Below are 25379 nucleotides of genomic sequence, written 5' to 3' on the forward strand. Positions count from 1 at the left end.
CTAGTCAAGGCCAGCTCTCCTCCGTTTGTTGTCTTCACTTGTGTTGATGGTGACCGGCAGTCCGGATGCTCAAGCCGGTCCTTGCGCTGCTGGCCCCTGCCGGTGTGGTTGGTGCGTTGGTGGCTGTTGGGACGGACAAACGGCGGCAGTCCGTCAGTTCTGGATTTCCCGTCTTGTCCATCGTTTCCTGAAGCAGCAACAAAAGTATGCGGGATCTGATAGACTACTCGATCCATCGTTTTTGGTGCCGTCTATCACATTTTGGCGGCGATATCTCAGACATTTGTTGCAAATGCGCTTCCGTTCATGGCTTGCCAAGCTCCATGGCATTCGTCCTCCATAGCAGAATTGCCTGCAGTTTGGTCGGTGTCTTCACAAACAGCAAAGTTGAGGTCTCAGGTGACGAGCCAGACCTCGTCACATGACGTGACGGGAATGCGTGAGGGAGGGAGTGATGGAGCTATATGTGGTGACACTGTGTCGACGGCGCGAGTAGCAGATCTCGAGGACTTAGTGGTGGTTGGTTAGTGTAGTGGCTGGATGTCGATCTATGGGGGATTCCCTTAAGCGCTCCGTCGCAGCTTGTTGTTCGCCTTGCCTCTGCCCGCATGATCCGCGCAGGGAGTCCTGGTCCTGCGTTTCAAGGAAAAGTATTGCTGTACCATGTGTGCCGCATGTTGATGGAGGTCGACGGGAGGGCCAAAATCCAGTCGCCTCTGTTGCTTGTGGGCTCTGCCTCTTCTGCCAGTTTCTTTCCAAAGACAGCGCAAAAAGCAAACAAACTGGCAGCAGAGGCGAGAGGTTTGAACGGACGAATGGGCTCTCCAGCCGCCATGAGGCGGATGTGAGAAGTGACCAGATACTTGCGTTTCAGTGTTTCAGACGTGGAGATGCCATTGGCAGTGCCAGGCTGGGACTGGAAGCCCCATCAAACGCCCGTGCTGCTGTTGCTTTGAGGCTAATGCAGGTACACTCTCGATCGGCATTGCCACGGCTCCGCCTGCAAGGTACCGGACGGCGACCGGCCAGATCAGCCCGTCCTCGCAGCGCAAATCGCTGGGCAGCATGGCCAAGCGGTAGGTACTCCGGAGTACGTACCTCCAATCGGACCGTTTTCTGTCCACCAAACGGAGCCGGCAATTCCTTCAAAGCGCGATGGACCTTGTGTACCGCGCTTGGGGATCGCCACAAAACGCGCTCCGATTCGATCGAAAAAGGGGTTTCGATGTCGTCCAGAAGAGCTCAGGCATTGCCTCATTGGCCGCAACAGCCTTGTCCAGCTTCAAGGCGTTTCTCGCCTCGCCCTGTGTCGCCGCACGAACGCTTGAGAGTGGCACCACAGACTGAGCTGCACGTGGGACGTCGATGCACCAGGCTGACCAGGAAGACGCAAGCGATCCAGAGCGTTGGGGATTTGGGGGTCCAAAGGGCACGCTTCCATGTGGCAACGCCCTTAATTTCAAGCACGGGCCCCAAGCTCGGTTACATCGCGATGCCATGGCTGCCTCCTGAGAAAGGCAAGCAGTCATGTTTTGTCGACGTATCATGGGAACACTTACTTGCGTCGTCAAAAGTTTGATACGTGTCGCTTCAGCTGGACTGGTGACATGGCCGCGTCATCTTTCAACGCTGTCTAGACGATATGACTCAGTGGTAACACCACGACCGAGAATCTGTGCATAGTAAAGTATAGTTAGCTAGGGACTGCACAGATAATCCTCTCTATACTTATCTTTGAACAATAAGGCGGCTCGATTGGCCAAACAACGAATACGGTGTCATTGTATGTACATACATAAAGTACATACTCCAGCGGCTTGGTGCGATTGTAACCCATACGGCCGATGGGACACATGCACTCCGTATGTACAACCACGGAAAGAACCGTCTCGCCTATGGAAGTTCGCCTCCTTTTCGTGTAAGGGAGGTGATGCTGTATTGAGCCTTTCGCCCTCTTCGTCCCGTTCGCGTGGATCGATCGTGGTTGTGAGCGTCCGGGGCGGCACGGGCCAGCGCGCCTCGCGCCCGAGAATGGGGCTTGATCCCGGTGGGTTGGGACGCACTAGTGCAGTGTAGGATGAAGCTCTTTGTTTTTTTCGAATGTTTCTGGAAGCCTTCTTTCGCCACCCAAAAGCCACCACGAGGGTCCTCGTGCGAGCTGTCAAGGCCAGGCTTCGCTCACTTTCACCAAGACAGGAGAATGTTCAACAGCCCCTGACTTGGCCGGGAAAACCGCCGGGCGATTGGGCCCCGCTGGGATTGATATTGGGGCAGATGTCGGGTCGATAGCGCGAGGGTTGGCGATTCAATGGCCGGGGTCGCGGATACCGGCAGCTTGGTTGAGGTCAGGAGAGGCACGTGCGCTTCAGCTAGATTGATTCATGAAGAGTCCTCTTGGAGACTACGCTTGCTGCTGTGATAATGTCTCGGAGTCTGTGGTGAGGATCGGTGCCGTTAATGAGTCGTCATCGCTCGCGGCAGGTTGTACAGCGGAACAGACTTTGAGACCTCGGATTCCGGTCCTCTTGACCGATACAATGGAGACACGGCAGAGCTATGTGAAAGCAGACATTAGTCGGACAGGACCCAGCTCGCATTGTTTTGGTGTCATACTTACGGCCTCAACAGACAGACGATCTGGGGACGAGGCAAGTTGCGACGCGCTGAAGAAAAATCCGAACGATCGCCCGGGTACGGGCGCAAGGTGTAGGATGATTGCGTCCGTAGGATTCATGTGATACGTCCTCTTCTGTCCGAAACAAGAACAGATGCATTTCACGGTTCTCGTTCAATTCATCCGAGATTTCATCGGCCAGTTGGTTGTTTGTTTGGTCAACCTCCCAGCTGAGCGGCGTGGGCCGAGGAGACCCGCCTCGTGCATTCGAGGTGAGAGTCTTGATGAATTCTTGCCGCCGGCGCTACCATCCCGCATGCACGAGCATGATGTTAGGCATCATCGCATGGCCCTTGTGACATTAGTCTGTCGATCTGATATGGTCTCGACTTCGTTCACCTTGCTTGGGAGGCGCCAGCAAATCGGTCGCATGCACGCGCGACCTTAGACTGCATGTCTTCACCGCTCTCGCCGGCGATACGTTCTGGTTGCTGGGCTGCCGGTCTGGGCATACATCGGAAGGGTTCCCCACATCGGAGTGGGAATGCCGGAGGATTCTCCCGTCAATGGTTGCATTGGACATCATACACTGACATCCTCTGCCAGCCCGAGCCGGAGGAGGGGCGGATGATGATCGGGATGCTCCGTTTGATGTTGTCGAGAGACCGTTCGACAGTTGAAAACGGACACTCACATACACGAACTCTGTGAGCACAACAATACATGCCCCCGGATCTGGTAACCTGTTGCCCTCTGTCGGAGTCCTCGTCAGCAGGCACAAATCTATTTCCGTTCGGACCGCCCCCCAGTCCGCCTTGTTGTGCGACTCGAAGCCCAACTTGGCCACTGACACCGGGTAGAAGTCCAACGCCGCCGCGAACCTTGACCCAGCGATGCATATCGGACCCCCCATTAATTCATTGTATTGCGCACATAGGCCTTGACACCTCTTGACTAGATTTGCTCATGGATGGTGGCGCGGGGATCCAGCGTCATCGACGGGGATATTGCTGCGCATCTGACACGCTAGAAGCTCCCATAGAAGGCGAAGACTCGATATGGAAGCAAAGCAAACGCCCGAGTCATGCCGGTTGCTGCAGTGCATGTTGCACCATGCAGGCTAGCGTCCCGAGACGCTGGGACCGACCTGTTGTTCGTCCAGACTTGCAGCTCTATAGCGGATGTACATCCGACGGTCGCCAAACACAAATTGGCACGGGAAAGGCACATGATATGTTCATTGTCGGCCATAATCCGGAAACTTGGTTGGACAGTGCTGCACCGGGGAGTATGGACCCGGGTCCGGTCTGCTCCACAAGAGGAGGCCAAGGGGATCACTGTGGGATACCAGATCAACCTAGGTAGAGCCATGAGAGTCATGACGGCATGCCGTATCCTATCGGAGCGGTGTCATGGTCGGTGGGACACCTTGACTGACTGCCTGAGATGAAAGGTGTCTTGTAAGTCGGAGGGTCCGATCCGACCATCGACCCAAGCCGCAGAAGGTCGCAGGGCACAGCATGGCGGTCAACGTGGACTCCAGTGAGCCAACACTGCGGCGTATGGGCGTTTGTGCTATCAGCACCGAAACCAATGAATTGATGCAATGCCACGACATCTCGCAGCCGGCCTATCACGGACCGCCGAGATGGTAGCGGTGGATGATGCCTGAGGTGTGTGACACTGGATGCTCAACCATCATCATGATGTTGTCTCAACGAGGTGCATCGCAGCACGACGTTTAGGTGGCCGGTAAGGGATGGTGTATGTGCTGGATGTGAACGGAGAGACATTGTTTTCGTCCAGCATCCACACTTACGTCCATGGGAGCTGAGCTTCATTTGAGAAAGCGGAAAACGGGACATTGAACCAAGTAAGTATGGATCATGAATGCAGTTCGGCCAGCGTATCGGGGATCCACATCCAGAGCAAATGAATGGTGTTGTTTTCAGTTGTGCAATTGGACAGCCCGAACCCCTTCCTCCATTCTTTTCGGCGGCGATTCCTCTTGTGACCAAGACGTTTGCCCTGAGTCAACTTGGAGAGCATCCTACCTCGGTGTAAAGTAGCAATTTCGACGAGAAAAATGTTGTGCGATGCTGTGGTGGCTGATTACATCTCTGATTAGGGCTGCAGTCCGTGAACCGCAGCCGACTGATTGGGGGATAATTGGAAGAAACTTTGGCTTGTGTGGTGAGAGTGGTTGCCAATCTTGGCCAATGTGATGATGCTGCTTTCCTTGAATGCAGCCAAGTGACCCTTTTGAGAAGGGTTTAGGGGCGGCAAGTCCCCGAATTGGTTGACCCTCTGTTCTCTCCCATGGTTTTTGGTTCTTGGGCGTCGTCCCAGTGTTCTCTCTGTATGTACGCACCTCCGTACAGTGTCACCCGTTCTGCTCACATTCTTCGCCTCTTGACATTTCCAATGTTGCTCCTTTTTTTCTTCTTCCAAGTTTTCGACACCATGGACGGCTGTGTGTTCACTTATCATCTCCCATCATCCACCCCATCCCGGCGAACCCGTCCCGTCTGATCCGTGCAAACAGTTTCGCGAGTCACTTTTTCTTCTTCGATTTTTTCCAGAAGCTTTGTTTGCATTGCCATCCACGGCCTCGCTGTCTTGGGCCATGCTTCCGAAAGAAGGATTCTAGTCCCAACAGCCCGGTTGCCCTCCTTGACACCTGGACCCACAGCCATCCCCCGTGCATGGGCTTGGATGGGGCGCCGTAGACGCGGCATCACCATCTTCGTCGCCTTGCGACCGTAGCCACTCGCATCATCTACCTACATCTGAGTCCACTCTTTGTCCTCCACAGCCCCCAGAGGTTGGCGAAAAGAATATCACCTTACACAGAGCGTGGCTTTGACGGGAACCGAGTGCTCACTGCTCAGATCATGCTGGCTTCCACGAAGCTGAGAGCTCACGACAGATGCAGGTACCCTGAACCTTACGACAGCATCAAGTGAACCAGCAGGGCTGCGTTTGAGGCCTTTGTCCCACCCCATGTCCCATGTCCCAGCCAGTTTCGCGGAGCGTCTCCGCTGGACCCAGGAGTGGAAGCCCTCCCGGCCGGATGAAACTCGCGCTGGGTAATTGCCAAATTGGGATCCCGTTTTCGTTCCCCACCCGTTCCATTAGCTAACGGTGTTGCCGCGTGGCCAGGCCGTAACGGAGTCAGGGGTCAGGTACCTAGCAGCCAGGTACCTGACCTGAAAGCTGAGAGACTCGAATTGACCGTCCGGGGTGCATGGACAGGGATGCCTGGGAAAAAAGCAGTGTCTAATAACATGCTCCAGGACTTTCCCGGGTGCCCATCCCTTTATTTTATGGCTGGAACTCCCATCGGTCCCCTTCCCTTGGATTCCCATCTTCACATCCACCATCCATTCCACCGGGCCTCTATCTATATCTTCCTCCTCCTCCCCCATCCTTGGGCATCCCTCTGGACTAGCATCGACTCTAATCTCTTCAAACATCCGCGGCCGCCTTCCCTTATTTGACACTCACGTCCACAACCACGCCAACCAGGCCACACATCACAGCCCTTGGAAGAACAGACTCAGTCACCTCGGCCACCAATAACGAGCAACTCGAGTGCCCTGTTCCAGTATCACGCCAGTTAAATTCATATCAACCATCACCCACCATTTCGAAATCCCGTTGGTTGCACACCGCGACGCCCAGCTCCAATCGAACTTGCCAACAAGCCTGCGCTTATCCGGCCCTGCATACGATTCGGCCTAGGAGCCCACTCCCTTGTACACAGCGACTTGGATCACCTTCGAGGTGCTTGAAATGTGAGTCACTACTGCGGTCCCTGGCGGCATGTCTCCTGAGCTCGGAATTTTTTTTCAGCTCCGTGCCGGGCGCCCTTGGTTTCCTCATGCCAGTGTCCATGGGCATTCTCATCAACGCGAGTGCTAACAACTCTGAGCAGTTCATTTCGAGTTTCACCAGACTCCACAATGATCGCGTCACCATCTGAGCTTGTCAACTTTGGCCGGGGCGCCTACGACACGACCGGCGTTCCCAAGCCCCCGCCGCCGAAGCCTAACTAAGGTGTTCACCACCGATGCCCAGAGGCGATGACATTGCGTTGTCCCGTGATCTGTGCCGGCGCGGATCGCCGGCCAATCCCACATGCGACATCCCACGCATCGCATAGCAGTGTGTGTGCAGCATGCAACTTCGCTCCGCATCCCTCGACCTTCTCCGACTTCCAGACATCCTATTTGCGATATTTCCGTTTTAATGTCCTGCGTCCTTTCCTCTTTCGACATTCGTCCCGATAGCAGCGGACATTCACATACATCGTTTAATCACAGTCTCACGGGTCGCACCGGCGACTCGCGTGGGCCCTTGCTTCCCAGCAGCAAGGTTATGGGGCATACCCGGAATGTCCCATTTGAATTTCCTGTTTCGTTTTTGGCGGCACACGGCGTTCAAAGATATAGACGGGATGGTTTTCTGGTTATTTTGGCGGCGTGACAATTTGTCACTTGATTTTCAGCACTGTACCGGCGCACTACCACGACACAGATCGTGCCGATAATTCGGATCCGATGCCCCATGGGCCCGTTTCACCAACCGATCACGATTACTTAATTCTCCGATCGCTACGACATTCGAGGCGTTCGATCCTACTCTCGGTTCGGATCGTGTTTGGTCCCCAGAGGGCACAACGGAAACCAACGGCGCCGACGCGCAACTTTCCTTTTCTCATTGACGGTTTACGGACTTTGGGCTTTTCGGATACGACTTGGAAAGGCGGGCAAAAACTGATTTGGCTTTCGCATATAGACTTTCCCCCTGTGTTTTTACATCTCCTGTACCACCCTTTTCTGTTCTCCGATGGCTACGTCCCCTCGCGGGGACTGGTCATCACACCACATGACGACCCTTTTCCTTTTCTCTGTCACATCGCACTATGTTTCAAATATCATTCTGTACAATTAAGCTGGACGGGAGCGGAGGAGTTTTTTGCTTTTTCTAGGCCACGAAAAGGGCGCCGGGCTGGATCCAGGTTCGACGAAGATACCCCCCTTGATTTAGACAGATGTACCCTACACAGACATCAAGACGGAGGTGGCTACACAGCTTTGGGAATTAGAAGCAATATTTAATTCACTTCCGAATAATCCAAACATCCTCATGTTGTCTCGCAGTGACCGCCTCGGTGATATTGATACATCCTCTCATCAGATCAAACAAAGCAAGCGCACACCCGGTCCGTGTCCAGGTTTCCCATGAGCTCAATGAATGGACGGGTGTGACGTCCGTTTACTCCGTCTCCCGACGGCAACTTGCAGCACGCGGAGAGACCCGTAGAACCGGCTCGATGATCGAGGGCTCCTCGTGACGCACGGTCCTGCAGCCGCGGGGGAACACAACAGCACAAAGTAAAGGCCGGCCGTTGTGAGACGTGTAGGAGGCAGAAAGGCAGTGTCCCTATCACATGGAGGAAAGAGAAGTGACGTAACAATAGGCACTGGACGGCGTTACATAGGATTGGTTGGCGTCATTCAGCCACAGCTTTCTGACTGGAATATCTATGGAGTACGTACAGAGCGCGGCGTCATCGCGGTGGTACTACGATGGCTACGGTTGATGGGTATGACTACAGGTAGACAGACATGTGCAGGAGGACTGATGGAGGAGTTATGGGTTTTGGGGCACGTGAACCCAGTGATCAGGGTTAAAAGGAAATAGGGTTTGCGACGGAGGTCTGGTAGGTTATGAGACAGCGCTGACGGAGCAATACCTACGGTGCTGGTCGTCTGGCGTACCGCCAACCATGTCGTCGCTGAGATAAAATGCATGAACCGTACATACATACCCGAAGACGTGTGTAAGGTTGCACAGAGTGAGGTCAGGTAAGCAATAAGCTGTGGCGCTTAGGTGTGTACATACATACATACACACATACATACATACATAAAATGCATATTATATTCGCCTAGGCTGCATGCCCGGTCCAGGCATCACAATAACCACGTCCCTTAGACCGATGGATGATGTATGTAGGTTGATACCTAAGGTAGGTACGGTAAGCAAAGACGACGGGAAAGCCGGCAGTCGTTCCGCGCCGCTGACTTGGACGGGACGGGACGGAGGTGGGTAGCTGTACTCCATAGGATTGGTGAGTCAGGGACGGATGGAAACCGGATGGCAAAAGAAGCACCTAAGTATGGACCTATCTTCGCATCTCTTTTTTTTTTCGTTTTCCATTTTCCTTGGAATCACAAGCCGGTTTTGGTTCTCTTGTTGGATGTCTCCGGGCTGGGAATTTGCGCTTCTTGTTTTTTTCCCCATCTGCTTCCCCTGAATGGAGCCGCGGTAAGTTACACAAGGCAGCCGTGCGGGCTGAGAGCAATCGGATTTTTTTTTCGCGACGACGAATCCGACATCAGGTCACAACGGCAAGTTAAAAGGCTCGTTTGGTTGAGAAAAGTGATGCGGTTGGATGTTCCCCTTGCATGGCTGCCAGCCAGACAGAGAGAGTGACAAACTGAGGAGGTACCTAACTACAGTGAGGTATCCGTACTGTAGCAGTTGTGGAATGAGACATGCTCAACAAAACGGATGCAAGAAAGCTGCTGGCCTGCTGTTGTTTCTTTGCATGCTGCTCCCTTGCGCCCTATGCTTCTGGGTTTCGGGAATTGGCAGGCGATCGATCGATCTTTGTTTTTTTGTCTCGAATCGCCAACCATCAGGTTCCGTCTCTTGAACACAGTGAACGCCCAGCTGAAGTGAAAAGGTGTTGTTGCATCTGCGTTTTCTTTTTCGATTGCTTTCGCCGGTCTCGAGCCGTCGTTCCATCCAACCAGCGCTTCGCCAGGTTCCCGGGGGCGCGGAACCGTGTGCCCAGCACGCGGGCATCAAACTTGGAACAAGTGAGTGGCTGGCGCTAATGCACGTTTATTGGATCCGGGAGTTGGCCTGCGAATACCCGGCCTGGACACAGAACAAACCGGGGGCAAGTGCAGGTGAAAAGAAAGGAAAAGTTCGCCTGTCGAAAGAGGAAGGGATGGTGCACATGGAATGGGATGGGACAAGACGGGCAAGTGAACCTAAGTGAATTCCACCACGCATTCCATTTCCAGACCTCCCGACCTTCCATCCGGCCCAAGGTGGAGCCAGCTCAGGGGCCGAGGCGCCGGGAACAACCGCCTGGCGGGTCCGGAGCCGTCCCCCGGACCGGTTCAAGTGGATCTCCTCGGCCTGCATCCGCACCGAGTCCGTTTCCCGGACATGAAGAAAGAAAAAAGAACAAAGCGAAAAAGTGAAGAACAAAAGCAACGGAAGAAAACCGATCATCGGTTGGTGGCGACCGAGATTCGTGGTTTGTTTGTTCCTTCCTCCGAGCTGCCGCATGATGCATGCAGGCGGCCGCAGCTGCAAGCACTCAACTGAACTGATGTCTGGTCAAGCAACCTCACGGTTTATCAGAACGATGGTGCTGAAAATCGGACACCGGACTGGAAGTGGGAGACGGGCATCCCGCGCGTCGGCTTTCCTCCCACGATCCCCATCTGGAAATGAATGGCATTTCAACGTGGTTGGGGCGAAAAGCCTCATTGATACTTGAAATGTCCATCCCACGGAGAAACAGCTTGCTGAACATCAAGGTGTCCCAACTATCGTGGCTGGGCTGGCTGAGCTGGGTCAGCGACCCCCACACTCGTCACCACCACCACCACCACCACCACCACCACCACGCCAACCTCCCCCAACGTAAGATTCGGTTGATTCCATGTCTCAACCGGGCAACTGGGCTGAGCTCTCCCTCATTTCCCATGTCACGCACGCAAACGAGACAAAACATGGGGGTCGATATTCAACCTCTTGTTTGAGGAACAATCGCAAGTGAAGAAGGGCTTGCGGCATTTGTTCAGAAAGGGAGATCAAGACAAGAGGGTGATTGATAGATATGGACCGTTCAAACTCGTCCCCCCACACCTGTGCAAAAGCGCAGCCGAGTTGATCAGCGGCCTGGAACCGATGACAGAAAACCGGCATCGCTCGATGCTGTCATCCTACATACCTACTTTGGCACATACATCCTACTCATGAGCACCGCCACAACAATGCTGTCATCTCGGACGCTACTGACGTAGCGTACTACAGGCGCTCCGTAAGTACTGGCGTCTCATCCGCGCCGTGCCGCTGCACTGATGCGTTTCTCCCGGCTGCGTGTGCAGCAGAGGCGAGCTCCGTCCAACACAACGTGAGATGAGAGAGAGGCCTCGCGCCTCGGGAGGGTGTCCCGAGAATGAACGAGGCGATGTTGCATTGCATCATCGGGGATGCGAACAAGAGCTGTTGGGTCTGCTGTGGTAGGTAGGTAATTTGTATGTGATTTTTTTTCCCGAGATATTCTCGAAGCCTGCGCTGCAACGCTACGATATTGTTCTCTTCCCTTGACGACTACCTAATAAAGCAAGCCCGTTTGGTTCCATTCAGTCACCGAGCTCTCCCGGCTTCTTCCAAACTGCTGAGAGTATCAGGAGCGTTGTAGACTCGAGTTTGGATGGATGTATGGATCTATACCAAATACTCAGGCACATTCTTACCTCACTCTGTCTTGCGCTGGGCTGAGACGCAGGCCAGACATCCCACGTAGGTACATGGTCAGCACCGTTTCGGGCTCGACCACCACCACCACCTAACGCTGAGAAAGGTGGGGGTCGCCTGTGAGGGGGAGAACCTGAGGTTCCGTTTGAGATGCGTTTTGCTGGAGGCATGGATGGCCACGCTTGCAGATGCAAGGAGATCTGGAAGATGTGCTAGCTTGCAGTTCATCCCAGCAAGTCTCTTCTCAGAGGACCAAGCCTAGGTCCAGGGACGAAGCTGGAGGGTCATTCTCGATGGGCTGCCAGCATCATGACCAAGATGATTCGACTGTCCCTCTGCCAACCTTGTTCTCTCCCGGCTTTCTCACCAAGGCTCGGACCTCCAGCTCATCTCACATCGTTAACCAGTGACAACCTCCAACCATCAAAGCCCGTCGTGGCCAAGCTAACGCACTGATCTCCCTTCTTCCCCTGAGGGAGCGATCACGCCCCGCACCATGGAACGCTTTGCACGCGATCGACATTGGCTCCAGCGCTATGGACAGAGGCCCACACCAGCCCCACTGCGTCCAGACCCGCGGAGCCGTCCCGGTGAAGTGGTTCTCGCTGCAAGCCCCCGGACACCATCGCTAGCGCTGCGGAGGGGCAGTCCTGGAGGTCCAGTGCGGCTTGCCCCTTTGCGTTGCTCACCATCCAAGCATCGGTGGCGACCTGTTGATTCATCTGTTTGAATTCGAGGTTCAGAGGTTGGGTTTGAGTTTGGAAGTTGATGAAGTGCTGTTGTTGATGAGCTAAGTCAGGTAATTCTGCTCACACAAGCGAGGTGAATATCAGACTCCATGTTGTTGGCCAAGTTGGATTGCTGCTGTGCATTGAAGCTGTCAATCACCCGCCCCTCCTACATACACTGGCACGGAAATGCACCAGCCTTCCCGCTCTGCAGCCGAGCACATCATGATGGACTTCTGTCAAGTGAACCTGGAAACTCTGCATTTCGGCTCCGGCATTACCGCCCGTGCGAGCCACCCCCGGGTTGATCCTCTGTGTTTCGTCAAAGAGTGTAGAGGTGGACACAAGCCGCAAATGGAGGATAACTCCTGACTTCTCATCTCATCAGCAGCACATGTGACCTCAACGCAACGCAACACAAAAGAAGTGAAGTGACAGTGAAGTGAAATGAGAGACCCAACACAAAACCAAGCACCGTTCCACCACGGCATCTCCCGCCCCGCAAACCAACCTCCACCTCGCCCCGATGGCAATGATTCCGGTGGAGACTCTATCAATCCCTCCCCACCCGCGGCCCCTTTCCGGCTTCAGACCGGCCAGAAAGTCTCCCTCGCTTTCCCCTGTCTGGCGGCTCCCAGACTTCTGGTTCAGCTGCTGTGATGTTCTAGAATCTCCACACTTGTTCTTCTCTCTCCGTCCCCCTTTCCTTTTTCGGGCCTGTCAATCAACGCCAGTGTCTTGGGGACTTGGCTGTCTCCTCCGTCTCCGGACGGACGGACGGACAGCCCACTAGCCAGGCGGAACGACGGTCTGGTGTGGCTGGCCGCACGGGACACGCGCTAAATGGGTGTCACGACTCCTTCTCACAATCATGGGAAAGTCGACAAGAAATGGCTGGCCCGTGACCATGGGAATGGGACAGAGGCGTTGATAGGAGATGGACGACGAGTGGGAAAAAAAGAAATGATGGTTGAGATCCTTCATCCACAGCCGCCGTTTTCACTTCTTCCTCCCTTGTGTTGTGTCCACCCTCTTGTGTTCCTCTGGGGACCTCCTCCGTTTTCACGGCCCCCGGCTCCGGCCAGACGTCCGGACACAGTTCCGGTCTCACCACCCGGTCCGGCGTGTCTCCTGACCTGGCCTGGTCCGTCGGTCGGTTCCAGACATCTGGGAGCTTTGGCGCGGTTTCCGGTGCCGGGGAGTCGGGATTCGCTTTCGCTTTGCTTCCTGATTGTCTGAACCGGACTACCGGTGAAGGGTGGCTTGTCTTCGGTTGGACGTTGTGTTGTTGTGGTGCTTCCTTTGGGTTGGGATGGAAAGCGACAGGATGGACGTCAGCGAGGTGTTCGCCTTCACCAGGTACCTCCTCCGTAGCAACTATGCTTCCGCCATGTGTGCATACTCCGTACATTCTTTGTGACTACCCTCAAGAGTTTTCGGGCTGGGGCACTATCCGAGCTACGGAGTATCTAGGCCGGATCCTCTTGTAACACTGACTCTGTCTTCTGAACTGCCTCATCTGTCATCCTCTCAGATGCCTAAGGTATCTTAATGGCTTAATATATGACAACGGAAAAGGAAAACGACTGTCCATGACGGCTGAACCAGAAGAATCAAGTAGAGTGTTCAGCTAAATCCAAAATGCGAAAGAAGAAGAAGGAAGAGGACGAAGCCCTCGCGGGGTGGCCGACCATCAACATATCCATGAGATCCGGCGTCTGCCCGTCCTGTGCTAATATGTATACATTGAGTACACGGCCAAGTAGAGTACTGTATCAAGAGACAGGGACACAATCCAAACTCTGCTATGCTCACTCACATGGGAGTCAAAAGCGTCCTCTTTGTGGCCCCGAGAACAAGATTCGGTTCCGGAGTAGAAATCATGTCAGGTCTTCGGGCACAATCCTGTCCATCTTCCCGAGCTGACCCTTTGGCATGTATCCTCCCTGTTCTCCGCAAGCGACGGGCCTGGCTTTGGGAACAACTATGTACAGACGTACATACATACCATATGCCCCGGACACCTCTAATAGCACACCGTCATGGCTCCCGTCACCGTCCGCGTGGTAATCGTAACCCTCGTCGTCGGAAACACCTCTGTCACGACATCCACCACCGCCGTCCCCGTCAGCGTGTACACCGTATTGCTAATCACCGTCACGGTCGTATACACCACCGTCTGCACCTCCACGGGCGTGCCCCTATACTCCTCCCACCATTCCGTGGTGCTTCTGACTTGCCTCTCCTCAATCTCACCCCGCGCCCTTTTCTCTTTGAGTCCCGGAGTCGGCGTCACGCAGCCCGGCACACTGCTCGTCACCGTCGTCGTGTACGTGGTCGTCTCGCGCACGGCGGTGTACGTCCGCGTGGTGACAGGGCTGGGGTTGACGCATTCGGTAGACGTGTAGCCGAAGCGCGAGGCGAAGTCCTCGAGGCGGACGATGACCGTGTGCTTGGTGACGAGGGTCGTGTTCGGGTCCGTGAACCACTCCCAGTCCGCCTTGGTGGTTTCGGGCTCCGACGGCAGCGTGAACCCGGGGATGGTGGTCGAGCGGGTGATGGAGGTCAGACACGCAGTTGTCACCCAGTGGACGTCGTAGTCGTTGATCCACGTGTACGTCAGGTACTCCCAGTCGGCGTAGGCGATAACCATTATGTTGGTGCAGTGGTATTCGAGGTAGGACTTGCCTGACGTGGTGACAGTTACGGTGGGCCAGTAGGTGGAGGTTTGGGTTTGGATCGGGCGGTTGGTGTCGGTGACGGTGGTGACGGTGGTGTAGGTGGCCGTCCAGGTCTTTGTAGCGCGGGAGACGGACTTGGGAGGGGGGAAGCTCTCTTGGTAGGTGATGCAGTTGGTAGTGATGGTCGTGGTGGTGATGAATTCGGGAACGTAGCTGGTGACTGCCCCGGCGGCAGTGACGGTGATTGTCGGATCCGAAGGGTTCACTGTGACGGTGCGGCCTGGGAGCGTGACACTCACGGACTCCCAGACTGGCGACAGCACTGTCTCGGCCGCTGTGGTGAGCTGGAGCAAGGACGCCGTAACGGCGAGGAACCCCAGGCCTAAAGTCCGCATGTCTGTTGAGCTCATGAAGAGGAGAGGAGTGGCCTATTAGATGGACGGGGTTGTGGTGGTCATTAGACTGCTTGAAGCAACAATAGCAACCTCCTGGAGGTGGCTTATATCTCCTAGTCCCTTGCCGTCAGTCCCAGCTCCCCGAAGGTACAATAGTAGTAGCTCCTCATCTGTAAAGCCGTCGAGTCCGCGTCATGTCGCATCGACATTCGCAAAGTTGCTTACCCCACGATGAGTAAAGGTGGTGTCCTGGTACGGCCCGAAGCTATCTGCATCTCCGATCCCACATATGTCTGCACGGGACTCCTCGTATGTGCCGATTTGGGTCAAAACATTAGGTGAAGCTTGAGAGGACTCTGACATCTTGCCGACTGAAGAAGACCGATGACTCATTGACTGACCGGAGTCCTTCACCGGGATGGGCGGAATGGCCCTCGAAGCAGATTCCTTTCCCAGACACAGAGTGGAACGTCGGGATGCTGGTTGATGGTTCAGTTTCTCGAGCCTTTGATCATGGGTTACCGGGATGGGGAATCGTATGCCGTAGAGCCTATACGAAGGATTCCGATATTGGCTCAATGCTGACAAAGTTCTCACTTTTCATTTAAGGTTGCCTTCCCAACCAAGTTGTGAGTGCAGTTTCTCGCTGAGTCCTTGGCTTTCAACGTCTCTGCAGGAAACGGCTGTTTCCAATGATGACCTACAGCCTCTACTCTGTGCTTCTCTTGACGGATGTGTTTGGGAACAACCGGCAGCGTAGCACTCGAAGGCCCGGGCGTCAATGTATAGCTTCTTCGGGATGAGCTGGGAGAGTTCGATTGGCGGGTTCGTAAAGACGCAGTTGAAGGGAAACTTCATTTTGGGAATAGAGAGGATTTACTTCCGCGGACAGCAGCCGGTTGTTGCAACACTTCAACGGTCTGAGACCCATTATTCTTCTACGTAGTACGGTATGTGATTGCGATGGCGTCGGTACGGAGATGACAATAAGGTAGAGTATATTGCTTACATGAGTAGAGCATCTGCAGGCCTGTGGCATGTGAGCATTGAACTGAATCCTCCAAAGAGAGACATTGTCATCGCCATGCATGAGAATGTTGCTTGAGTCTCGACTGCCAATTGTTGACAAGCACAGCTCATAAACTGTCCAGATATGCACTTTAATTCCATCGTCTTGGGCTAGGTGCGCAGGTTGCTGAGAGGTTACTTGTCAAATCGTCTGAGATGTGCATTTATTGATCATTAGTCTCGTCATCCTCAGAAGCACACACCTGGCATGATTGTTGGGCTGTTTAGTTGCCTGTGTCCATAGCTACCAATGTTGGAAGTATGTTGATATCTGGCGTGGTGTTGATCCGTGTTGGATGCCCGGACGAGTTGGGTGCAAAAGTCAAAACAATGGGACCTCTTGTCCGGCCCGGCCCGGAGCTCGAGGTCTAACGGCTGGTGGGGTCCCGCCCCGGGCCGGCCCCACATTTCAGCGAGACAGCTGCACCGAGTGCGGGGCTGATGAGCTCCTGAGTTGGCTCCAACTTCAACGTCGGGCAATTGCCGCCATTTCCAGACTGCTTCCTTCTGCCAACTTTCCAAACCAAACCACCAACTTCACCACACAACAGCTGGTGATGTACCAGCACAAGACAGCTTTCTGATCAATTCAACTGCTTTTTGACCCTCGAACCGCCCAAGAAAACCAGAACCAACAACCAGCAAACCACCTGAAAACCCACCGAAAGCCCCTAACAACCCCTTTCCACCAGCCCACCCACCTCGAGCTCCCAAACTACCTCTACAAAATGTCCATCATCCGCGAACACACCCAAGCAACCCTCACCGATGTGTGGCGCACCATCAACATCGACCTCCTCCAAGAAGACTCGTCGGTCAACTTCGACACGTCGACCCTCCGCCCGCCCGGTTCGGTGCCCGACGTTTCCGAGGCGGACGTGCGCGCTGTGACTGCGCGGGCGCGCCAGCTGCTGCGGTCGGGCGATGCCGAGGGAGCTCTGCGCGCCTGTCTCGAGTCTCCCGTGTACGACAACGGCGGGGCCAACACGGAGGCAGTGCGCGACGCGGCGCTGCAGACGGTCGTCGAGGTGCTGCAGAGCATCAAGGCGAGCGACATGACGGGGGTTTTGAGGGCGATTTATGACAGCCCGGGGGGTAGTGAGTTGGTGGATGTTTTGATGAAGTATTTGTACGTTTCACCCCCCCCCTCCTATTCTTCCTTCGTTCCGCCTTTTTTCCACTCCTATCTATGGATGTACATGCTGACATGGGTTGTGAACAATCATCCAGATACAAAGGCATGGCCTCCGCCTCGAACCCCAGCACCGCGCCGCGCACGCCCACACGGGTTACTCCGCAACCGACTGGTTTCAGCCAGATTGCACCACGCCCCGGTGCCTCGGCCGAGTCGACGGGTGCGGCTATGAGCGTCCTGCTCAGCTGGCACGAGAAGGTGGTGGAAGTGGCCGGGTTGGGTTGCATAGGCCGGGTCATGACAGATTGGAGGAGGGTGTAAGGGATATAGGAGAGAGAAGGGAACGGGGCCAATGGCGTTGGTATCGGATTGGCTTTATCAAGACCAGCAGGCGAGCTGGGGATGGATTTGTGTACGGGCATAGACCGCGGGTGGTGGAACATGGCAATTATGGAAAAGAATTCGCATTTTTGTTTTCTTTTCTTGCGTCATCCAGGTCGGCTACTTCTTTTCCAAAACGTCCTTCAAGTTCACCTCCCCACTCCCCCTCGGCAGCGGCTTGGGTTGGTTCTCCCCTTCCTTCCACCCAATCATATGTATAATCCTAAATGTCGCCGGCACGGAGCCATCCTCATTCCCATGCATCGCCCTGTATATCGCGTCCGCCGCTAGCAACACATCCCTTCCAATTGCACCCATCTCCCGTCCCAAGACCGCGTTCCCCTCCCCCATGGCCTGCAAATCCTGCATCAGGGCGAACGAGTCCGGGTAATCCACCACGATATCCTCCACATCAACCGTCAACATCTGGAACCCGGCACGTCCCAACAGACCGCCCACATCCCGCACGTCCGCCAGCGGGGAAACGTGCGGCGATATCCCGCCGCGACGTTCCTGCTCTGCCAATTGCAAGGATGTGCGTAGTTCAAACAACGTGTCCCCACCCAACATGGCGCCGATGAACGGAGAATCCGGCTTGAGCACGCGGTTGATCTCTCCCAACATGCCCGGGAGGTCGTTGATCCAGTGCAGACTCAAACTGCTCAGGACCAGGTCGAAGGTGTTGGCATCGAAGGGGAGGGGGATTTCCCCGTCCTCGCCTGACGGGGAAGGGGTGGGGAGGACGTGGCGCTCGAGGTTGAGTTGTTGGTTGAAGGGGAGGTCGGCGTCGCGGTGTAGAAGGGCGCGGGAGGTATCGGCGGCGATGAGTTTGGAGATGCGGCCGGCTAGTGGTGGGGAGGTGGGGAGTTCCGGGTCGGGGTTGGGACGTGTAAGGGCGCGCGCGATGTTGCAGGAGTTGGCGCCGAGGTCGAGGGTCAGGGGGAATTGGCGTTTGATGTCCTAGGTTGGAATTAGTATAACGTTGAGGTTTTAAAGGGAGGGGAATGGGAGAGGGGATATGTCCATACCAACAGGCGCTCACACACGCGCATGGCCACTTCGTCTTTGAGGTAGTCGGCCTGTCGGCTCAGGGTGGGATTGCTGGCGGCGCGCTCTTTTTGGAGCCATTTTGTGCGCGGGTTGAAGACGCGGAATGCGGTGCCGCCGGTTTGGAAGGCATAGTGTCGGCGTTGGTGATGCTGGCCATGTTGGCGGGGGAGGAGAGGAGCTGATGCTCTGGATATTGAGGAGAAATGCCCAGACAGCAGACTCGGGGGCCGGCTTGTGAGGGCCGGGATCAGCCGCATCCTCGGAGTGCTGCTGGCAGGCGACAATGGCCTGGCATTCCGGACACCGGAGGAAGTGGTGAGGTGCAGCGAGATGTGATGTCACGGAGTGAAAGCTGGAGCTGCGCTGTGGTCTGGAGCTGCTTGGTGGTTCGGGAAAGTTTTAGTGGGGCAGCCGGGTGTCTGACCCGCACTAACCGGAAAGGGCTTAGCGGAGCATGGCAGCTCTCCTGTCGCGTCTCCCATCCCTGCTGCCGCCATGCTGTGCACGGTGTACGGTACCGTAACAATACTGTATCTTGGACAACGACTGCCCCTGAACACCGACCACGTCCAACACCTCGACAACTCACCACCGCGTCCATTGTTCCCCCGGTTCCAATTTGCGCCTCGACAACTTTCCCTCGGGTATCGAGACGTCCTCCGACTCCCCGGCCCCGCGAGAGATGCAGAGAAGCCGGGCGACCCGACCACGGTAACTTCCGCGCTGCTCGACATCGTCGGGTCCAAAAAAATCATCCCATCCAAATTCGCCGTCGACGAACATGAACCGTTGCTGAAGTCTCGAACTGCATCGCCGAGCGCCGTATTCGAGTCATTGACGGACCGGCCAAGGCAGGGCAAACATCACAGCACATCCACCACTCCGCGTCCTCCGCCCTTCTCCCGACACCGACATCGATCCCCGAAGCAAGTTTAGTAGTCAGCCGTCCGCCATCTCTCCGTCGCCACCATGTCGTCCTCGGGTGGCTCCGGCTTCCTCGGCCGGTCCAGCAGCAGCAATGCCAACATGCGCGGCTTGGTCCAGTTCATTGCCGACCTGAGGAATGCCCGCGCCCGCGAGCTGGAGGAGAAGCGCATCAACAAAGAGCTGGCTAATATTCGGTACGTTCTGTTCTGGGAGCCGCAAGAGGAGGAGGACATGATGCTGATGTTTTGTGGCGGTCCAGGCAAAAGTTCAAAGATGGCAACCTCAGCGGCTATCACAAGAAGAAATATGTCTGCAAGGTGCGTGTGGCACGCTGAGGCTTTGCGGTTGGTCCCCAACTGACACCGACCACCAGCTCTTGTACATCTATATCCTCGGGTGGAACGTCGACTTTGGCCACCTCGAAGCCGTCAAGCTCATCTCGGCTACCAAGTACTCGGAGAAGCAGATCGGATACCTCGCCATGACCCTGTTCCTGCACGAGAAACACGAGCTCCTGCATCTCGTCTTCAACAGCATTAGGAAAGATTTGTTGGATCACAATGAGCTGTTCAATTGCCTCGCCCTGCACGCCATTGCCAATATTGGTGGCAGGGAGATGGGTGAAGTTCTTAGTGGTGATGTGCACAGCTTGCTGATCTCGCCGTATGTTTTACCCCCGAAGCTTGGTTTTGCGAGCAAGAGACTGACTGCGCCTACAGAACCTCGAAATCCTTCGTCAAGAAGAAGGCCGCTCTCACTCTGCTTCGCCTCTACCGGAAACACCCCGCCATTGTCCAACCGCAATGGGCCGAGAGGATAATAGCACTCATGGACGACCCAGATCTGGGCGTCGCGCTTTCGGTGACGTCTTTGGTTATGGCCCTCGCTCAGGATGACCTTGAGGCGTACAAGGGCGCCTACGTCAAGGCCGCTGCCCGGCTCAAGCGCATCGTTATCGACGGCGAGTACACGCCAGACTACCTCTATTACAAGGTTCCGTGCCCCTGGATCCAGGTCAAGCTGCTGCGGCTGCTCCAGTACTTCCCACCCTCCGAAGACAGCCACGTACGCGCCATGATCCGCGAGTCGCTGCAAAAGATCCTGGATCTTGCGCTCGAGACGAGCAACAAGAACGTGCAGCAGAACAATGCGCTCAACGCGGTCCTGTTTGAGGCTATTAACCTCATCATCCATCTCGACACGGAGCACGACCTCATGAAGCAGATCTCGTCGCGGCTTGGGCGGTTCATCCAGTCGCGCGAGACCAATGTGCGGTACCTGGGTCTCGAAGCCATGACGCACCTGGCGGCGAGGGCAGACACGCTGGATCCTATCAAGCAGCACCAGGACATCATCATCGGCTCGCTCAAGGACCGCGACATCAGCGTGCGGCGCAAGGGGCTGGATCTCTTGTACAGCATGTGCGACGCCTCCAACGCCCGCACCATCGTGGCCGAACTGCTCCACTATCTTCAGAACGCCGACTTTGCCATCCGTGAGGAGATGGTGCTCAAGATCGCCATCCTCACGGAAAAGTACGCGACCGACGTGCAGTGGTATGTCGACATTTCGCTGCGCCTGATCGCCATGGCCGGCGACCACGTGAGCGATGAGGTCTGGCAGCGCGTCATCCAGATCATCTCCAACAACGAGGAGCTCCAGGTTTACGCCGCGCGCAACACGCTGCAATACTGCAAGCAAGATCACTGCCACGAGACGCTCGTCAAGATCGGCGCCTACATTCTGGGCGAGTTCGGCCATCTCATTGCTGAGGAGCGCGGATGCAGCCCGATCGAGCAGTTCCTGGCTCTGCACAACAAGCTACCGGCCTGCTCGTCCAGCACCCGCGGCATGGTCCTTTCCGCCTTTATCAAATTCGTCAACCTTTTCCCCGAAATCAAACCCCAGCTGCTCAACGTCTTCAGCGTCTACAGCCACGCTCTGGACCCAGAACTGCAGCAGCGCGCCTGCGAGTATCTCGCCCTGGCCACCATGCCGACGGACGACCTGCTGCGCACCGTGTGCGACGAGATGCCGCCTTTCCCCGAGCGCGAGTCGGCCTTGCTGTCCCGCCTGCACCAGAAGCATGCCAAGACGTCCGACAAACGCACCTGGGTTGTCGGCGGCAAGGACGCCAACTCGGACGCCGCCGAGCTCAGCATGGCGACCAAGCCGGGCGCGCTGCGCAGGCAGTTCACCACCAAGGGGCCCGTCCCGGCCAACGGGACCGTCAGCTCTTCGGCTGCCAACGACCTCGTCGGCCTCGACATGTCCATCACCGGCACGGCCGATGCCCCCAAGCAGAGCAAACCTCCCAACCTTGCCAGCGCGGCGCATTTGTCTCCTGGGTGGGAGCGGGGCTTCAACCGCCTCATGCTGCGCGCCGACGGCGTGTTGTACGAGGACGCGCAGATCCAGGTGGGCGTGCGCTCCGAGTATCGCGGGCAGATGGCCTGTCTTATTCTGTATATTACCAACAAGACCCCCGCGCTCATCACGTCCGTCACGACCACGTTCGACCTGGACGAAAGCGAGAGCGGCAACCTCAGCTGGGACATCAAGGGCCTGCCGGAGCCGACGCTGAGCGTGTCGGCGCAGACGCAGCAGGTGATTCTCTTCGAGGCCAAAAAGGTGTTTTCCAAGTCGCCCACCGTCCGTGTCAGCTACGTTGCGGGAGCGCTGCAGGGTTTGACGCTCAAGCTGCCCGTGGCGCTGCACAAGTTTATGGACCGCGCGGAGCTGAGCAGCGAGGATTTCTTCAAGCGGTGGAAGCAGATTGGCGCGGGCCCGCGCGAGGCGCAGGCGATTTTTGGGCTGTCGGCGGCGGCCAAGATGGCCGAGCGGGAGCTGACCGAGGGGTTCGTCCGGACGGTGGTGGAAGGGTTCCGATGGGGGGTGCTGAACGGGGTGGATCCCAACCCGAGGAACTTTGTGGGTGCCGGTGTGCTGCATACGAGCGAGGCGGGCAAGTTTGGGTGTTTGATGCGGTTGGAGCCGAATTATGCTAGTCAGGTGAGTTTTTTTCTTCCTCTCTTTCTTTGTTTTAGTTCTGGTGGTTCCGGGGTTGATTTGATGGCTAACCATGACACTATTGTAGATGCTCCGCCTGACGATCCGGGCGACAGACGAGTCGGTGCCGCCCATCCTGCTCAAGCTCATGCAGACGCAGCTCGAGCGCGGCGTGTCGACGGTGCAGGAGCGGCCGCCCCCGCCTACGGTGTCGGAGATCTCGGACGCGTTTAGGAACGTGATGGTTACGACGAGCAGTAGGTGATGTTGGCAAGGTGGCGGGGAGGAAGGAGGAGTGGGAGGCTGATGAGGAGGAGGAGTTTTTGAGAGGAGGAAGTCGTGAGTGAGGATGGCTCGGAAGGATGGGCCACTTCATGGTAGGTTGAGATTCAGGGGATGGATGCAATATATGTTGGGGCCGGGGCTGGAAATGGGAATAATTGAAGAGGTATTGGGGGAATTACAGGAACCTAGCTACTTATTTTAGTTTAGGAGTCAGGTTGTAGCATGGCAGGGGAGGAAGTGAAAATGCATTCATGGGGGACATGGAAGACATTATGTTGATCTAATTATTTGCTTGTATTTAGTTGACATGTTATTGCCTCCATTTTCCATCCTTGTCTGGAGTGTTGAATGAGTGTTGGAATGAATGTTGATGTGTTGCCTAAAAGGGGAAGCACGCATCTGGCAATGCCCCGCAATGACGATCACAGGCTGCTGTGGCCTGAGCTGGACCTGTGCGGAATGTCCTTATCAGTCGGTTATCGGCGGTGGGCCTGGCCCAAGGCCCGCCAGAGCTTCCCCAGCTTCGTTGCTCCATTGTCGTCAACTCCGACCTCCATCTCCACACCCAACCACCAACTCCAACTTTCTGGCCCTCCTCCTCTTCTCGCAGGTTCGTACGAGTAGCCGGAGCAGCCACAAACCCACGCCGGCTTCATCCCACCATCGACAAGCCCGGATCGCCGTAGTGCTCTCTCCTGAGCCCAGTCTTTCGCATTGTTAGCCCGACCGCAGCTCCAGCGATTGATCCCCGCAACTGCCTCCTCGAAGGCGCTTCTTGCGCTTGGAGCTTTGCTCTTGTCATTCATTCATCGCCCATCAACAACACCAGGAAACTCGCCAGGAGATTGTACTACCACCCACAACCCGACATTTTGTCCGACCGAGAAAAACACACAACATTCCCAGAGCCGCTTTCACCATGGCGGCCTCATCCCTCAACTTCGTCACCTTCAACCAGGACCACACCTGCATGGCTGTGGCCTCTAGCAAAGGCTTCCGCATCTACCACACAGACCCTTTTTCCAAGATCTTCAACAGCGATGAGGGCAACATCTCTAGCGTTGAAATGCTCTTTTCCACCTCCCTGGTGGCCTTTGTCCGCACCCCGCGACATCTCGTCGTCCAAAACACAAAGGTACTTATGTCGCATTTCCTTCTGCCCTGCTGTCGCGGATGATGTAAGTATCTCGGCTAACCTGCCCGTCCAGCGCGGCTCTATCATCTGCGAACTCACCTTCCCCACCGCCGTCCTGGCCGTCCGCTTGAACAGGAAGCGCATGGCCGTCGTGCTTGAAGAAGAGATCTACCTCTACGACATCTCCAACATGACCTTACTGCACACCATCGCGACCTCCCCCAATCCCAATGCCATCTTTTCTCTTTCGCCGTCCTCGGAGCGCTGCTACATGGCTTACCCCATGCCCAAGGCTCGCGACGACTCCAGCGATCGCCGCCCCGCACACGCTCCTCCCCCGCCTGCTTACGTCCCGCCGACGTCTGGCGAGGTTGTCATCTTCGACACGGACACCGGCAAGGCTGTTAACGTCATCGAAGCCCACCGATCCCCGCTCTCCTACGTCGCCCTCAACAAGGACGGCACCATGGTCGCCACTGCCTCCGAAACGGGCACCATCATCCGAGTGTTTTCTGTCCCTGGCGGTAGGAAACTGTTCCAGTTCCGCCGCGGAACCATCCCCTCTTCGATTAGTTGCATGTCGTTCAACATGAGTGGTACTCTGCTCTGTGTCTCGTCTGCTACAGAAACCGTCCACATCTTCCGCCTTGCCGCCGCTCAGGATTCCACCGCCGCAGCCGGAAATCACCCTGAACTTGATGGCAGGCCATCTGCCCTCGACCCCTCCACCCGCAGCAACCGCTGGTCACGCTCGCGAAGCTTCGACAGCGCAGAGGACTCTCCCAGCAGCAACGCCGGCTCATCACCTCGCGGCGAAGAACCCCCCGAACCCACCCCCACCTCGACACGGCGTCTTAGCGGGACGCTCGGCGGCCTGCTCCGCCGCTCCTCCCAAATAGTTGGCCGCAGCGTCGCCGGCGCGGTTGGCTCTTACTTGCCGCAGAGCGTCACCGAGATGTGGGAGCCGCAGCGCGATTTCGCCAACGTCAAGATCCCCAAGCAGCCGTCGGGCGCCGCAGGGAAGTTGGCATCTGCTGCCCTTGGCGGCGGGGCAGGCGGTGCGGCGGGCGGTGGTGGTGCCCCGCTGAGGAGCGTCGTGGCTATGTCCAACAGCTCGCCGCATCTGATGGTGGCGGCGAGCGATGGGAACTTTTATGTGTTCCATATCGACTTGAATGTTGGCGGCGAAGGCGTGTTGACGCATCAGTATAGCTTGTTGGATAGGAATGACAAGATGGAGGCTTCGGGGTACGGTTCTTAGGCGGGCACGGATTCGGCAGGAAGGGGGGAGGAGGGGGATTGCGGGTCGATGGGGTTTTCCATGATTGACCAGCCTGATGACGATGACTTGGCCGAGTCGGAGGGTCCTGCGGAGCAACAACCGCAGTTCGATGAAG

General features: G+C 56.1%; 10 protein-coding genes across 10 annotated transcripts; 6 read left to right on the plus strand and 4 right to left on the minus strand.

Annotated features, from left to right (window-relative positions):
- Positions 1-2401: 2401 nt before the first annotated feature.
- Positions 2402-2734, minus strand: VTJ04DRAFT_8572 (uncharacterized protein; the record flags this gene model as incomplete). Its single annotated transcript, XM_069367023.1, has 2 exons — positions 2402-2554; positions 2618-2734. The coding sequence occupies 2 exons, from the start codon at positions 2732-2734 to the stop codon at positions 2402-2404; spliced, it is 270 nt and encodes an 89-aa protein (XP_069215393.1).
- Positions 2735-5617: 2883 nt separating this feature from the next.
- Positions 5618-6583, plus strand: VTJ04DRAFT_8573 (uncharacterized protein; the record flags this gene model as incomplete). The annotated part of the gene is made up of 3 exons (XM_069367024.1): positions 5618-5703; positions 6143-6411; positions 6552-6583. The coding sequence occupies 3 exons, from the start codon at positions 5618-5620 to the stop codon at positions 6581-6583; spliced, it is 387 nt and encodes a 128-aa protein (XP_069215394.1).
- Positions 6584-6588: 5 nt separating this feature from the next.
- On the minus strand, positions 6589-6813 carry VTJ04DRAFT_8574 (uncharacterized protein; the record flags this gene model as incomplete). Its single annotated transcript, XM_069367025.1, has 1 exon — positions 6589-6813. The coding sequence occupies one exon, from the start codon at positions 6811-6813 to the stop codon at positions 6589-6591; it is 225 nt and encodes a 74-aa protein (XP_069215395.1).
- Positions 6814-6865: 52 nt separating this feature from the next.
- Positions 6866-7737, plus strand: VTJ04DRAFT_8575 (uncharacterized protein; the record flags this gene model as incomplete). The annotated part of the gene is made up of 2 exons (XM_069367026.1): positions 6866-7012; positions 7069-7737. 2 exons carry the CDS (start codon positions 6866-6868, stop codon positions 7735-7737), a joined length of 816 nt encoding a protein of 271 aa, XP_069215396.1.
- Positions 7738-13942: 6205 nt separating this feature from the next.
- VTJ04DRAFT_8576 (uncharacterized protein) lies at positions 13943-14992 on the minus strand (the record flags this gene model as incomplete). The annotated part of the gene is made up of 1 exon (XM_069367027.1): positions 13943-14992. One exon carries the CDS (start codon positions 14990-14992, stop codon positions 13943-13945), a length of 1050 nt encoding a protein of 349 aa, XP_069215397.1.
- Positions 14993-16788: 1796 nt separating this feature from the next.
- On the plus strand, positions 16789-17516 carry VTJ04DRAFT_8577 (uncharacterized protein; the record flags this gene model as incomplete). Its single annotated transcript, XM_069367028.1, has 2 exons — positions 16789-17189; positions 17291-17516. 2 exons carry the CDS (start codon positions 16789-16791, stop codon positions 17514-17516), a joined length of 627 nt encoding a protein of 208 aa, XP_069215398.1.
- Positions 17517-17696: 180 nt separating this feature from the next.
- Positions 17697-18883, minus strand: VTJ04DRAFT_8578 (uncharacterized protein; the record flags this gene model as incomplete). Its single annotated transcript, XM_069367029.1, has 2 exons — positions 17697-18536; positions 18605-18883. The coding sequence occupies 2 exons, from the start codon at positions 18881-18883 to the stop codon at positions 17697-17699; spliced, it is 1119 nt and encodes a 372-aa protein (XP_069215399.1).
- Positions 18884-19121: 238 nt separating this feature from the next.
- Positions 19122-19562, plus strand: VTJ04DRAFT_8579 (uncharacterized protein; the record flags this gene model as incomplete). Its single annotated transcript, XM_069367030.1, has 1 exon — positions 19122-19562. The coding sequence occupies one exon, from the start codon at positions 19122-19124 to the stop codon at positions 19560-19562; it is 441 nt and encodes a 146-aa protein (XP_069215400.1).
- A 33-nt stretch (positions 19563-19595) lies between these two features.
- On the plus strand, positions 19596-22827 carry VTJ04DRAFT_8580 (uncharacterized protein; the record flags this gene model as incomplete). Its single annotated transcript, XM_069367032.1, has 5 exons — positions 19596-19747; positions 19813-19870; positions 19927-20216; positions 20273-22565; positions 22651-22827. 5 exons carry the CDS (start codon positions 19596-19598, stop codon positions 22825-22827), a joined length of 2970 nt encoding a protein of 989 aa, XP_069215401.1.
- A 939-nt stretch (positions 22828-23766) lies between these two features.
- VTJ04DRAFT_8581 (uncharacterized protein) lies at positions 23767-25243 on the plus strand (the record flags this gene model as incomplete). The annotated part of the gene is made up of 2 exons (XM_069367033.1): positions 23767-23982; positions 24056-25243. 2 exons carry the CDS (start codon positions 23767-23769, stop codon positions 25241-25243), a joined length of 1404 nt encoding a protein of 467 aa, XP_069215402.1.
- Positions 25244-25379: the final 136 nt, after the last annotated feature.

This window comes from Mycothermus thermophilus (assembly GCF_041956435.1).
Source record: "Mycothermus thermophilus strain CBS 625.91 unplaced genomic scaffold VTJ04scaffold_6, whole genome shotgun sequence".
NCBI lineage: Eukaryota > Fungi > Ascomycota > Sordariomycetes > Sordariales > Chaetomiaceae > Mycothermus > Mycothermus thermophilus.